The sequence below is a fragment of the Notothenia rossii genome (assembly GCF_949606895.1).
Source record: "Notothenia rossii genome assembly, chromosome: 8".
NCBI classification, from domain to species: Eukaryota; Metazoa; Chordata; class Actinopteri; order Perciformes; family Nototheniidae; genus Notothenia; species Notothenia rossii.
The window spans coordinates 59,226,524-59,241,956 of NC_136906.1; the positions used below are offsets into that span (position 1 = coordinate 59,226,524).

At 40.1% G+C, this 15,433-nt stretch overlaps 1 protein-coding gene across 2 annotated transcripts in view; it reads right to left on the reverse strand.

The window, feature by feature from the left end:
- Positions 1 to 15,433, reverse strand: part of nrxn3b (neurexin 3b) — a 332,817-nt gene that overhangs the window by 246,349 nt on the left and 71,035 nt on the right. For both annotated transcript variants that reach the window (XM_079642411.1, XM_079642410.1), the window contains 2 exons: positions 5,097 to 5,398; positions 1,906 to 2,067 (listed from right to left, as the gene is read on the reverse strand). In XM_079642411.1, coding sequence (XP_079498537.1) covers positions 1,906 to 2,067; positions 5,097 to 5,398 — 464 coding nt within the window. The remainder of the gene's footprint in view (positions 1 to 1,905; positions 2,068 to 5,096; positions 5,399 to 15,433) is intronic.

The window sequence follows — 15,433 nt, forward strand, 5'->3', positions numbered from 1 at the left end:
GTATGCACTGTATTTGTGTCTGTGAGAGAAAGTGTCAGAGCAGTTTGAGCGTGGTCTAGAGATGCATTAGCCAATCTGGTAATGACTGGGGGAACAGCAGCATGAGTGGTAACATAAAACAATGCAGACAAGGTGACTTTCTCTAACAGGCTTGCTTGTGTGCTTCTGTGTGTGCGTGCCCTCAGAGCAAGAGAAAGTAAGAGAGTGTATATAGTGGTCCGATGGAAATGAAATGCATGTTTGAAGGTGCTCATCTGAGCATGGCGGCACATCAAAAGACTTACTGGCTTTTGACAAAATTGAGAAGGTTGTGATGGAAAGAGAAAAACAGCCAGAGGGATGACGAAAGGCAGGTTTGAGATGTAGTAGGCATATTGTTATTGTTGAGATACCTCAGATACCAATGTCTGTGATTGCCTGGGTTGAAATCATCAGGTTATACAAAATTATTTGGATGGTGAAATTGAATTTAAACGTATTCATAGTGTTAGAAATGGAAATGAGTAGAATGGCAGAATTGGACACAATTTCCTTAAATCCATAATAAAGGTTTATGTTGTGGTGGTTTTTGAATTTGTCGAAAACGAGTTTTTTTTGTTGCCGAACCACAACTGAAATTTTTTACTAGCAATCATTGCATTAATGTGTCTTTGTGTCCAGACAGCAAGAAACATGGACAATACTATTTGACATTAAAGAACTAATAAAACATGCTTTAAAAAGTTAACTGGTATTGGGGACATAGTTTATAGTTGTGGTCATTACTGTGGATCGTTAGAGTTTTTAACACGGAAGTTACTTATTAATGAGATTGTTTTTGTCGATTGAAATACAAGTAATGAATTGGTTGATATCTGAGCAAAGCTAGACACATCTATCAGTTCCTTCACAGGATCAAACACGCACAATCAATTAGTGTCCACAGAGTTAGATTTCAACATTTGATATGATCCGTCTGATATTTTCTGGCAGTGTTCCAATCATTTAAGGCACATTAGTCCTGTAATAACAACAGAACTGACCTTCCTTTTAACACTGTAACACAGCTTTCAAGATAAAACTGATGTGAAAACAAACTGCAGGTAGGTACTGAGGACCACAATACTCTCCAAAATGATTTTAAAACACCAAGGTAGAATCCCTTACGGTGACAACATGATGTGTTCTTTCCTCTTTTCCATACTGCAGCTACTACACTAAGACACACACTTGGCCCCAGTTTGGGAAAAACCTAATGCCATTTCTGAGCCTGCTGCTAAACTGCAGGAATACATGTTACAAGTTCTTTTTCAGCACCAAAGGGCCATCAGTTCTCCCGTTATTATCCTTACTTGCTGCAGAATAAGTAATGGCGAGCAAAATAGTAAATAACGGGGTACTTAATACTTTTTCTGGCTCTAGTGACAAACTCGAAGGGCCAGCGAATGCATTATGAATGTCCCGAAACAACAACGCTTATTCCTATTTCATCATAAGCAAATATTTCTTCCAGAATGCGGCCCATTGGGAGGCGTTTCAGCGGCACACTCAAGCCTTATGCTGCAAATTACATGTGACAGAAGCAATTTTGGGATATTTTCTTCACACACAAAGTGCAGTAAGTGTTATGAATTAGATTAAGCGGGGGAATATTGAAAGTCGGATACTTCCGCTGCCAACTCAGCAGCTTTAATTGATAATGCAATTTTATTTTACTCTCAATTGCCTTCTTTTTCAGGAAAAGTGTGCTGATCATTTTTTTTATGCCGTATCACAAACAGCTGCACTTGCTGAGTGAATACTAGGAGAATGTATGTGGGTGGCTTTACATGTATGCATGACAACAGTTTGAAAAATGCAGGTATAATAATGCAATGCGACAACCCACATGGTATACTAGTCATGTAATGAAACGTGTCTCTCTACCTCTTTGAGGCAGCCCATGAAGTTGTTGCTAACAGGAGATCCGGGCAGATCCGCAGTGCTGGGGCTCCCCCCCACGTAGAAGAAATCATCGGAGCCCAGCATGGTGTAGTCTTCCTGGGTGTAGCCAGTGGTTGTGAGGATGCCATCCACGGAGATAGTCACCTGTTGAGGGGCAACACATAGCCAAAGCCATGCCATTACACTCTGGTATTCGATCTTGTGATGTGTATCAAACAAACCACCTTCCTTGGTCTGCATTCAAAATAGTTTCTTTAGGTCCCACACTGTTGGTTGCTTTCTCATTGAACTGTTTTTTAGTTTTTTTACGGAATCCTTTGGTACCTTTCAGCGATTGTTTTGGACCAGACAGTGTTTGGATTTTGTTAATGGATTTTTTGCCATAGGATTCACAGGACAGGTAAAGAAAATATGGCCCAGGCATATTTTCTTTATCTTTGATGGGGGTAAGAGAATGGATTGTAGGTTTGGTTCGGAAACTTTAGGTTGGAGGGAGGGTTAGTAAAATGTTCAAACCAAGGACAAATTGACTACACTTGTCTTAGGTTTCGGGGTTTATCTGCTAAATGCAGACACACATGTATACTGTACACACATAGGTGGGCACACACTCATACGTACACACTTTCACTCTCACACCATCCGTCTCACTTTCGCCAATCTCTCGCAGACATCTACATCTATATATCCACGCACATGCAAACGAAGGGAGGCTTTTCACACCATCAATGTGCAAACCAAGGTCATCACCGTTAGAAGGCAAATTAACCACATTTAATTGGACATGTAAGGGAGTAAGTGGATCAATGGTGCCAGGCAAAGCTGGGGGGAGGCCACACAGACTCCGAGACTCATGCACAATCAAGACCAGAGCCCATATTCAAACACACTCTCAGAACAGCTGATCTGGGATCAGGTTTAGCTCAGGTGTCATGGCTGTGTTTTCAATGTCACAGGAGCAGACCGATAATCCTAGATCAGTATGCTTATTCTTAGAAATGTTATGAGTATGGGCCCAGGGGTAACGGGGGATCAAGGTTAGCTACAACACAACAACACCACTTTCACTAGCATGCTACAAAACACACACAGGGGATGTGGGGGGGGTTGAGTGACAGGTGGAAGGTGAGTGAATTAGAGTGTTAGTGGTTATTTGGATGACAGGGTTGAGGTTAAATGAATTTGGGAGGTGAAGGGTAAATGAATTGTGGGCATGCCATGCACCATAGTGAGTTGGAAACAACTGTCAGAGCTCCCGCAATGAAGGTAAAGGGTTGCCATTTTTTGGTCTCTTTTAGGGCTCGGTGTCGAGGTCCCATCATTGGGATTGTGGCAAGCTTCTGTCAGTTCTGGACGACAGTCCTCACAAAAAATGGGGACTTTTTGTGCAAAAAGAATTTGATAAAAAGTTAGTCGCCTTGACTAAGGCAAAGAAATTCAATTTTGTTTTACTTGTTGGAAATCTGCAGTAATGTGGAAGAAACAGAGAAAAAAAAGTAAAAGCCAAAGTGAAAAAAAACATAATGGGGGATTGTGGGGTAAAGAAGAAGGCTGTTGGCAGGTCAGGGAGGAAATTGAGAAGAAGCGAAGAAAGAATTGCCTGGTAATACAAACCCATCTCCTCATTTTTTGATAAGAGTGTCTAGGATGAAACTCAAAGAGAACGAATAAAAGAAGAGAGGGGGAGGGGACACACGGCAAACCCAAAAAAAAGACAATAAGAATGATATCTACCAGACAATGTAGTTTGTTTACCATAGCGTGTCCAATGCCTGATTGCTTTCCAGAAAAAGGGGAAGAAAGGAAATCAAAAGAATAGTGAACAAAAAAGGTTGTTAATAAGGATGGACAGAAAACTAAAACCAAAAGCAATGATGAAGAATTAGGATGTTAGTTAGTACATTAGTTGGTTAGATATTTGTTAGTAGTAAAAAAATGACTTTTATCATGGATGAGTTAGTGTTACGGTGAAAAAACACTACATGGCTTGTCAGAGATTTGCTGAAATAAAGTGCCAGCTTGCCATCCTAGCCACATTTTCTACACCAGAGTCCTGCGAAAAGAAAATGTAGAGGGGTTCTGAAAGATATGAAGGTAAAAATGTGTGTAGGATGGCTTAAACTCCGACAAAACTTGTAGTGTTTTATTCACCCTTAGTCTAACAAAGATAGAGAGAGAAAGACAGATCGGTAGAGGGAAAGAGAGAGAAAGCAGCCCATTGCTTCTTAGCTTCTAAAAAGTGTGTGTTATCCTGTTGGAATGTTCAGCTACCTATTTACTAACCTGAGAGGCAAAAGCCTACTGTCAGGGAGGGTCAGGAAAATCGGCACTTACTTGTTGTTCTGCTCTGAGAGCAACGCTAAATGTTGTCTCACCTTGCAAACAAACTAAAGGTCGGAACCGAGACACGTCCAGACCTCCATACAGCCCTGGCTCTCATTATCCTCTCTTTCTACTTTCTAGCTCTGATTTCTTCACCCGACTGCATTACAAGCTCATTTTAAATCACATTCAGTAAACAATATATGTCAAGAAACAGATTATGTTCATGTACGACAGATGTACATCTTTGCTGGAAATGTATTTCCATCTTTAAAAAGCTTAATCTGAGCTATAAATACTTCATTAATGGACGGCTCAAAGGCAAACACTCTCTGAAGGCTTTAAAGTGAGAGTCTATATTCTCTACAAACATAAGAACAGTTTCTGAAAGCAGAAAAGATAGCGACAGCGCCTGATGGAAGTGTCGGCTTAAGGGAGAGTGAAGCAAAATAGAATCATCCGATATCTTTAATTATAGGACAGAGGGAACTCACGTTCAATAAGCCGATGAACAGGAGAGGAGAAAACACCTAGAATAATGGAACCTCGACTAAGCTATCAATCACATGCGGAACAACTGCCCTGTTTTCAAACTGTTCATTTGTGGAAAAGAAGTTGATCAATGGAATTAAATTAAATAGAATGTAATTGTAAAAACCAAAAGTATAATGACACATCTATCTCAATAATGTATCTGAACTGTGGCAATGGAATGGCAACCAATCAGAAGTAGGTGACACTCTTAAACGCCAGCTCTCTCTTAAAGCTCCTGGAAGCAGGTGATCTAAAGCGGGGGAAAAAAAGAATCCACCTGTCTCCAACCTCCGTCCATCACTGCTACCCCCGATTACCTGTCTCAGGTTGCGTGTCACTTTGATGTCGTGCCAGCCGTTGTCATTGAATTTTCCGTTGACCGGCTCCACGATGGCCTCAAAGGCCCCGGAGCCCAGATTGATGACGAGGGACACGGCGCCATCTTTTAGCGCCAGGTTGACATAGTCTGCAGATTTCCCCGTGTGGAGGAGCAGGCCGTTGCGTTGCCAGGTCTTGAAGGACAACGTGATCTCGTCACTGCTGCTCTGGATGGGGTTCTGGGACAGGTCGTAGCAGAAGTACTCCGAGCCGCGGAAGGTGGCCACGTTCTCCTCCCTCGCTGAAACGACAAGGGTAGAAATGAAATGTTACTTTCAGGAGTTGAATACTTTCTAATGACGATCAGAAGTAAGCCCTTTTTTTCAGCACTAGCATTCACCAACTAAGCTTGCTGTACTTGCTATGTTTACGCAAAAAGAGTCAAATGCACCATACTAATACCCCCAAACAGTCAATTATGACAATCTTTATCACATTTACTTTAATGTTTAAAGGCCAAATGTGCAATATATATTGCAATCTTGTGGTGAGACCGCAAATTGCAATCAACTGAAATCCCTTCCCTTTCCAAGCTCATAGAGAATACTATGGTGGCCTTCAGGTAACGTAAAAAAAAAGCTTTAACGGTCCCCTACTCAGCTCATTTTCAGACAGGTTTTAATATAAATGGATCAGGAGAGAAAGAGAGCAAACCTTTTTTCCTGGAACTTTCAGAATCTCTTTACACAGAGGGGACACATGTTTCTAAAAGAAATGAAAAAGTGGATTTTGCTAAATAGGTGACTTTTAAAAGCCTTTGAGAAATGATGCCAATACTATAACGATTGATATATTTTTTAAAGTTATTAATTCTGTCGTTGAAAGATACGTTGAAAAGATAGGGTGTGATTTTTTAAGAAGATATGTACCACACAATCCTCTTTCAGTTACTTTGTAGAACAGGTTTTTAGCATGGTACTTCTCTTAAACAACACAATACTTAATTCAAACTTATATTTCACATGATATGCCTTGCGATGTAGATATTGCACTAGTCTGTATTGCGATTGTGAACCTTTGGGGACTGTGGAAACATGGTGGTGCAACATGGCAAACTCCGTGAAAGAGGACCTAGGAAGATATTATGGGTTCATTTTAAGCTTCAAAAAGCCCCAAGAGTCTTCCTTTCAGGTGATTATACAGTAATAAAAAACATAGTAATGCATATTATATTCCATTTCTGCCAATAAATCCCACTAATTGCTACACTCTGGACCTTTTGAAATGTGAAACGAGCCAAACACTGGTGCCGGTCCCCACATCAATCATGAAGCAGCCTCAGTAAATATGAGAGCCACTGTATACCGCAGAGAAGCAAACACACTCTCACACACACACAATGCACAGCTCGCTATAATCACAGCTATGATAATCCCCTCATTCTGTTCAGATCATAAAGTCCTATCTGTATGACCGTGGATTTAGGTTTCACGTACAGCCCCTAGACAGACAGACTACTTATGATGGAACACTATTCCGCGCTAATGGTGCGCATAAATCAAACTTAGCCCGTTTTTTTATAGTTTTATATCACACCGCTGTTTCAAAGTGACTTCCTGGGCCCATTTTGTTTGGTCTGACACGGTAGTAAGCTGAGACAGCTCCAGACAGAAAGCGAGGGGATGGATGGGCGACTGCGAGGGCAAAAATAAAATTGCGGGGCTGGGGGAAAGAAAAGACTACACAAGAAAGAAAGTGAATCACAGGAGTAGTGTTTCCTTACGATCCGTGATGGAATAATTGACACCTCTCCTGATGCCTCTTAAAAGGTGGTTTGACACGCTCAAGGTCAAGAAGTTGATGTCAATTGTTATACATTAGGCTTGAAATGTCTTAACAACTCAAGAGGAGGGTTAGAAGGTTCCGACCTCGAAGAACACGGTGTTCAAGGCAGAAATTGAAGCCTTCTGAAAAATAAGCCCGGACCACGCACTGCTGTGACACTTGGTAACAGTAACTATGCCATTACCTGGCATAATTCCTTTGTATTTCCTCTTTATTTTATTTTGTCTGCTCACTGAAAAGTCAAGAGCAGAAAGAAATAAAAAAGGCAGAGAGATAAGAAAGCAAAAGAGAGAAAAGCATTGGGGCTGCAGGCTGTAAAGCTTCAGTTAGCTGTTTCGGATCCGGCTATATGTAAACATGAGGGAGCAGTGTTGTGGAGCTGGCAGAAAGATACAGAAGGAGGGGAGGAACATTCGAATATTGAGAGAAAAACAAAAGGGGAAGTGAAGAGGGGCTGCGGGATGATGGGGTGTTGATTCCGGTCATGGAGAAATCCTCCCCACGGCGTCAAACTCATGTCTCTGCGCAGCACGGAGACAAGAGGAAATAGTATGGGAGGCAACAAAAGGCCCTGTGAAAAGCCCTCATCCATGTGCCAGGGGAATAAATAGAAACCCATTATTACCACTGAGACAGCGCAACACAGAAAGGCAGCAGAATAGAAGAAAAAAAACCTCCATCTTCACCGATTTCATGCATCTAATCTAAGAATTTGCACAGGCTTTCACTGCATAAGAAGCCTGGATATTTTGTATCCCTATAATATTGCTCCTGCAAAGTTGTCCAAACAAAATGATAGTGCAGTGAATACCAAAAAATACAGTAAGCGGAAAGTAATTCATTTCTTCTTAGATATTTAAATATAAATATGCAATGTTCACCAATGTACATAATAAAATGCAAGCTGCCTACTCCAATTGGCTTTAATGCATATTTGGTGTATGGGGTGAAACCTCTGGGGCCCCTTACTCAGAGAGAGTCCTTGAGACAGTTACGACCCTGGACACTGGGGGTCCTTCTTTGAAATCTTGCCGGGAGGGCCTTGCATATGCCTGATGGCGGGTAAATAAGGGTGAAATAGTACCTATTTGAGAAGGACAGATGGTTTAGGAGATTTACTTATTTTACTTTTCTCTGCATCTTTGGAGTCATTTAACTTTTGAAAATTGATTCTGTAAGACTTTATCCTCTGTCTATTTTGCTAAGCTTTCTCTGTAGGTGTGCAGCATGGTGATCATTCAGATCTCCGCCAGACACATGATCCTGTCTGCTCCCTCCTGACCTAAGATAGAAAGGTTATTGTCATGGCAACTCCCCTCATCTACCTGGCATACTCTAATTAGGTTGTTTATAAGAGGATATGCTACTCAGATTGCAACACAGGCTTAAGGCCTTCACAGGGATTCCAGGTCACACTATTATTAAAAGACACCAACAAAACAAAATGTGACCATTAGCGGCTAATTACCAATGATTGGTGTGGTAAATGCTGGAGCCAGACTCAAAGAGCAATGACCTATTGACCAGTGTAATTGGGGATTTGACGGTGCAAAGGTTTATGATAGCAGCACAGCTCTAGTGATGGCAATGCCAGTCGATCATTCAGTAGAACTATGGAAGGCGATTTCCATTTCGTACGGATATTCATGCTCCTATCCTTTCCATGGAAAAAGTATTTCGTAAACAATTTATGACAATCTTCGAGATCCTTTCCCTTTTAACCTTGCTCCAATGTCTGGTCAACATTTTCATTTATACATTCATACTATTTTGTAATCAAATTGTCCTAAGCTTTTCTTTGTTTCTAAGTTCGCTGTGGCAAATGCTAATGCTATGATGATGAACATGGTCGATCAGTATTCTCGACCTTATAATACTGCATTTACATTTTAGAAAGAAGGAGCTTCAATGTTTATTGGATGACTCAGAATTTACGATATTTATATTGACATTTCTGTTTCATGTTATATTAAACTTAATATATTTGTTTTTTGGACAAAAATTAAATAACTTTGATAGATCACCTTGGACTTGAGAAACTAGAACATTCTTTACCTTTTTTTTGTATTATATATCAATTAATTTAGAATGTATTAAATCCAAATAGTTGTTAGTTGCAGCCCTAATTAGCCTATATGTTATATGGCATAACATATTGATAATAAAGTAAAAGGCATGTTTGCTTTCCAATGCTGTTTGTGTATTAATTATAATGATGTAATTTAAAAGTGGCTGTGAAGCTGTAAAGAATATCAATAAACCATTGTTGCTATGAATAATAGAGAGAGAGGAAGCAAATTGATATAATGCAATAGTTGTGCACCTCAGCAATATTAAACCTGGTAAGTGTATACGGATCCATAAAAAAACAGGGGAAATGTATTGCCCGTTGAGACATGTTCTGCACAGATCCGTGGCTTTCAAATCGATCATATAGCGGGCTCATTTTCCCTTATTTTCACCTTAGTCATCAATATTCCATTTGCATGCTGCCTTCGATTTCAAAAATCCACTGGAAGCAATTAGCTCCTTCATTACCATCTTCCATTCTCTTCCCCCCTAGACACACCCATGCAGCCCGAGCTCGCTCTCCAGTCTGACCCCATGGGCCGTGGAGCAGGGAGCGCCGTCACTTTACAGTGACCGCACCACGATCTTCAACCTCCTTTAAGATCGTGATATCATACTGTACTTAATCACTGTGGGAGGCGAGAGACTTAAAAGCATGTGGAGGGTAATAAGATGAGTTTAATGATAGGATTAGAGACAGGACGCCTTGTGATTATTGTAGCAAAACACTGACTTTAGCTGGAGATGCTACAGCAGTAATTCTGCCAAGCCCATAAGCTCACTGCACATAGAGGCTATGTGGGCCACCAACACTAGTGCTAGTCCCGGGGAGACTTTATCTCTGGTGAAGTGAACTCAATCTGTGCTGACATCCAGCACATCAAATGCATGTTTGCACTACATTTGCAGACAAACAAGCCCGCAGATCCAGACCCAAACATAGAAAGCTTAGTTCTGCTTTTAGCTATTGTTGTCTGTCGTTCAAGGTTGCGGTGTCACCACCACACAATGCTTTGACAACATCTGAAAAGCTTCTTCTTACCCTCTCTCGATATGTCATTTCTATTCTCTCTTCCTACACCCCTAAAGGAAGAAATTAGCACATGTTGCTAATAAGAGTTAAAGCAGTGTGGTTAGCCTGACACAGCCAAACATGAACAATGGGCTTCACTGCCTCCCAACACGACAACGCTAACATGCAACTTTGTGGCTTTAAGCTCGATGGTGAGCCAGCATGTCAAATAAATGCGGAGCATCATGGGTGATGTCTCTCTTCACTATCAGAATTGTTTTTATTAGAAGGAGATGTGTATATTTTTCTGGCCAATAACTAAATGTGTACTGCGGCCCCAATTAGGGTTCGGTTCCAATTCAAGATACAAGAGTAAAAACATAAGAGAGTTGTCTATGTAAGGCATTGAATTTGTCCTTTTCATGACAACGTTCAAGATGTTACAGGCCATATCTATATAAATTAAATGTATTATTATTATTATTATTATAATTATCTCACAACTTGATGATTACTATGAGTGTTCTGCAACACAAATTAGGGTTAGGGTCAGATGTTGGGGTACAAGAGTAAAAACCTAAGAAAGTAATCTATGTAAGTTTTATTTTCCAGTCAAAAACTATATAAAACAAGCCCTGGAATTGTTCTTCCATGACAACATTCAATATGTCACATGGCATATTTAAGAACTTGCCACTTACTAAAAATGTACTGCAGGCCCGATTAGGGTTAGGTTTCAGGAAACATGAGTAAAACATAAGAAAGTTGTCTATTTAAGGTTTATTTCTTCAGTCAAAAACTATACACAACAAGCCCTGAATTTGACTTTCTATGACAACGTTTCTAGATGTCACATGGCATATCTAAGAAGTTCAAGTGAATTGTCACCCTGCCACTTCTTTTCTCATCTCATGTATCGGGTAACCTTGTGAAGCCGCGGCGGACAACCTGTCTTTTACGTCTGCACGCACAGACTGAGCAGGGAAGAGTGACAAAGAGAGAGACAAAAGAGAGGAAAACATGTAAACAGAAGTGACACATGAGGAAGCAAAAAAGTCTAGAAGAGAAGGAAGCGAGAGATGCAAGCTAAGGAAAGAAAAAAAAAAGGGGGAAAAAATCGGAGAGAGTTTGGGAGACTGAGCAGGAAGAGGAGAATAAGAGTGGCAGATGGAGGGAATGAAAGACGGAGGTGCTTCCGATGGCTCTCCAGAGAAACGAGGTGACACTTTGTGTTAAGACTAGCAGTGAAGAGCTGTCCCTGCCTTGTGATTCAAGCTTTGATAAACCTTATTACTGCACCCGATAACACAGCACAGCCTCCAAATCCCACTCTCTATTTCTCCCCCTTTACTCCCCCTCAAAGCACACACATACCACCACAAATCCAACACTTTTTTTTGCCATATTCCCAAATGAAAAGCTTTTAAAGTTTGTATTCAAAATGTGTGGTTTTTAAAATTCTTGAAAGACCTCCAGCTGAAAGAAACATTTAATTTAAAGATCAGAAACCATCATGAATGCTCATCTTACTGCAATATTTACAAAGCACATAAATGAAGTAAACCCTTCTTAGTTTGAGAAATATGTTATCTATTTGAAACTGCTGCAGAGAGAGATGAGGCAGACTTAGAAGAATGCGGCATCTTTAATGAGACAGAGATGACTCATGATGGTGCTGTACATGAAGAAGGGTGGGCAACCTCTTTATGAGACACAGTCAACATCACAGTGATTATCCTCAGTGGACATTTTATTATTTGGAGAGCAGGATAAAGAGTTGATGTTGTGTTTCAGGCATCGTACTGGCTTTGTGTAGAATAAACTCAGTAAAATCAGAGAAAACTAGGGTGATGTCAGTATGTTTTGAGTAATTTCGAGTGTTTCCTGTATACCTTGGAATTCCTATAATTGTGGGGAGGATGGTTTCCAATAATAATGGCTTTTCCTCTTGTTCTACTCATGCGGGAATACTGATGAAACTATTTCCATTGTTTCCAATCTTTTTTAGCTCTTGATGAAATACTGTGAAAAGCATTAGGTGGAAGTTCATGGAATCTGCTATTGAGTATCATGGTCCCCAGGGGATGAACCTTAATCAAATTAATGTGTGGCACAGCCTAGGGGTGTAACGGTATCCGTATTCGTCCCAAACCGTCACGGTTCGGCACATGCAGTCACACGACGAATACGCCTTTTTTTATGAGTGGGAAAAAAGTCTGTCACTCAGGGCAGTATCCATTACACTATATATAATCCACTGGGCGGTGTTGCGCCTAAAAGCTGTTTGCCAGCTGCCCTTAAACAACAAATGAAGAACAAGAAGAAAACACAACAAAACTAACAAAATACAGAGCAAGAAAAGTTAGTACTGTATGGCAATTTCAGATAACACACAGGAGCTAGAAGACCCACCTGCTTCCTTCTTTTAAGTCAGCTGTGTGGGAAAATGTTGGGTTCCCTGTGGACTACAATAACGCGTGTGGTGGATCGGACGAGGACGGTGTGTCGGCGTCGTTCGACAGCGGTGCGGTATGCTAATGGTAACACACGTCAAACATGCTGAATCATATCAGAAGGCATCAGCCAGATTTGCCAATCACCGGAGCCCGGCAAAAGGCAACAGCAGGTCAAATCCCCGCTGATTTTAAGAAGCCAATAGACATGAAAGCCGAGAGACCAAAATAAATAACGGAAGCTATTGGCATATTGCAACCATAGATTGCAACGGCTATGCGCCCTTGAAATACTTTCTTATTATTTATTTTGTAATATTTATTTTCAATTTTTCTTTTTAGTTTTACAGCTTGATGAAACCTTTTTGTCATCAGCCATTATAAATAATACGGCCATCTGAGTGTGTGTGCTACTGTTTGTGGTTTGTTTTTAACTGTGTAATACAGTTAATTATTCAAAATGTTAGAGTTCCTTATTTTTATACTGAAACTTGCACTACTGTTCAAAATAAATAACAACAAACCTGGAATTATGTATTTGGGACTTTATTTTGCTTTTTGTTGTTGTACCGAACCTGTACCGAACCGTGACCCCCAAACCGAGGTATGTACCAAACCGTGAATTATGTGAACCGTTACACCCCTAGCTCAGCCCCATTTTCAAGAAACTTGTGGAAAAAAATGTCGGTCATATTATTTAATTTTGAGAATTATCTAGTAAATGTATGATGAAAAGAATATTTTAAAAGTATAAGGTGAATTTCAATGAAATTGCCTATAATAATCATGGTCCTCATGACTTCTACAAAGAACATTATGTTTCCTGACTTGGTAAAAGATACAGCATGAGCAGGAAGACGCATTACTATTTGGAGCGGATAGATTAGGGCATAAACAACATTTTTGAATGCATCACTACATTTTAAGTGAGATGTGTGTATGTAAGTGTGTGAGGTATTCACACCATCAATTTTATACGCTGTTATTAATAACGGTACAATTTCTTGTTAGCAGTTTTTAGCATGGGCCCAGGAAGAAACCAATACAATACCATTTTGAGAAGATGGATAAGTACACAATTTGATCGCATTACTTAATTGTATGCAAGATTTGTATGTGAGAAGGATCTGGTTAATAAAGTACAAGGTGAATATCAACATAATTTACAATTATGGTCCTCAGAGGATGAACTCTAACAACCCCGATTTTTATGAAAGGTGAAAGACTTTAGCATGGGTCAAGAAAGAACACATTACAATTTGGAACAGATCGATAGGTACAGTACATGACCTAAAACTATGATCACAATACTTAACTGAGATGATTTGGTAAATGTTATTCTCAAATGAATATGAATTGTTATGGTTTAGCCCAGGGGTGCCCATTACGTCGATCGCAATCGACCGGTCGATCGCAAAGGTAGTGTAGGTATATCGCATGGCATTGAAAAAAAAAAAAAAAAAAAACGTTTTCTTTTTTTTTGTGCGGCGCACTATTATGCGCTTATGCGGCGCAATTTATCACAGTTTATCCGCTGATGAGTTGATCTCCATCACCTGCTATGTCTTTTTCTGTGTGTATATATGTGTGCCTGAATCTCCTTATTGGCTGCTGATGGTGGAGCTTCCATGGAGTGAGTGATGAGGTTTGGAGTGACAACAGGGGGGATGGTGTGAATGGCGGTGGTGAACGATGGAGGGATGGAGGGTGTCTGAAGAATGGGGGCAGGCGCCTGAGGTCCAATCCCATCAACTGAGGCAATTGTGCGGAGCGAATACTGGAGTGAGGAGGTGGGGGTCGAGGATGAGTTTGCAAAGGAGAGAGAAGGAGAAGGATAGAGATGTGGAGACTGCACTCCCATTACTAATACTAAACTATTAAGAGAAGAGATTTGGAATCACAGCAGTGAGGCACGGACTGATGGAGGACATAGACTGATAGTCTCCTTATTGCTTTTTCAAGTTAGAAGAGCATGTCTAGAATTTTTTTTATATTTACACAATATTAGGGATCTATTTCCAAGTCTACAGCCACATTTATTTCTATACGGTAGGAAAGGCAGATGAAGAGAGTAGAAACTTAAGCTTAAAAGGGGTTTTTATTTCAATCAATGGAAGAAAGTGAAAGGTTGGATTCAAACCGCCAGAGTTGAAATGCCAATAGCTTTTACTGAGGAGAACGTTTTACAACAAATTGAGTGTAAATAAGTCAATGGTGCCTTTTCAAACAGCCTCGCTATAGACAAGAATGACAAAATGGAGACTGAACTGTCTTACATTTACAACAACAAGAATATCTTATAAAAATGACTACAATTGTACTTAAATGGAAATTAAGAAACCTGTACTTAGATTCCACGAAATCCCATGTTTCAGTGACTATCGACTTCCTTTTGAATGCTTTTCTACCTCTTATGCAAATAACCAGCATATATGACAAGAAATTAAAATGTGAATACAAAGCCTTGCATGCATGAAATCAATTTCCAACCAACAAATATTGGGACTTGATAATGAAATCAATAAATTATAGATAAGAGGTTTTGATTACGTATTCAGTATTAATAAACCCCATCACTAAGACTGAATCAAAATCAGGTGCCCAAATGAACACAGTTTGAGATGTGATGTAATCCATCACTGAGTACCTTTTTGGCCAGACTTCTGTCCATGAGAACGAAAGCATTCCATTTGCTCCTGCAATCTGCATGAAATTAGCATCTGATTTACGAAGGCGTGAGGTAATTATGCAATCAGTGGCTGGGGCTGCTGTCTACATGTACTCTGTGAGCGAGGCACGGCTTAAACGGTGCAGTTTAGTGATGGGATTTGTCGAAGATCGCCGAGCTAATGAAATGATTCAAATTAAGGATGTAATGTACGGCAAAGGAGAAACAACTGGAATTAATAAGAGAAATTACAAAAAGAATTATGCTGACAAAAACTCAAAGCAGTAG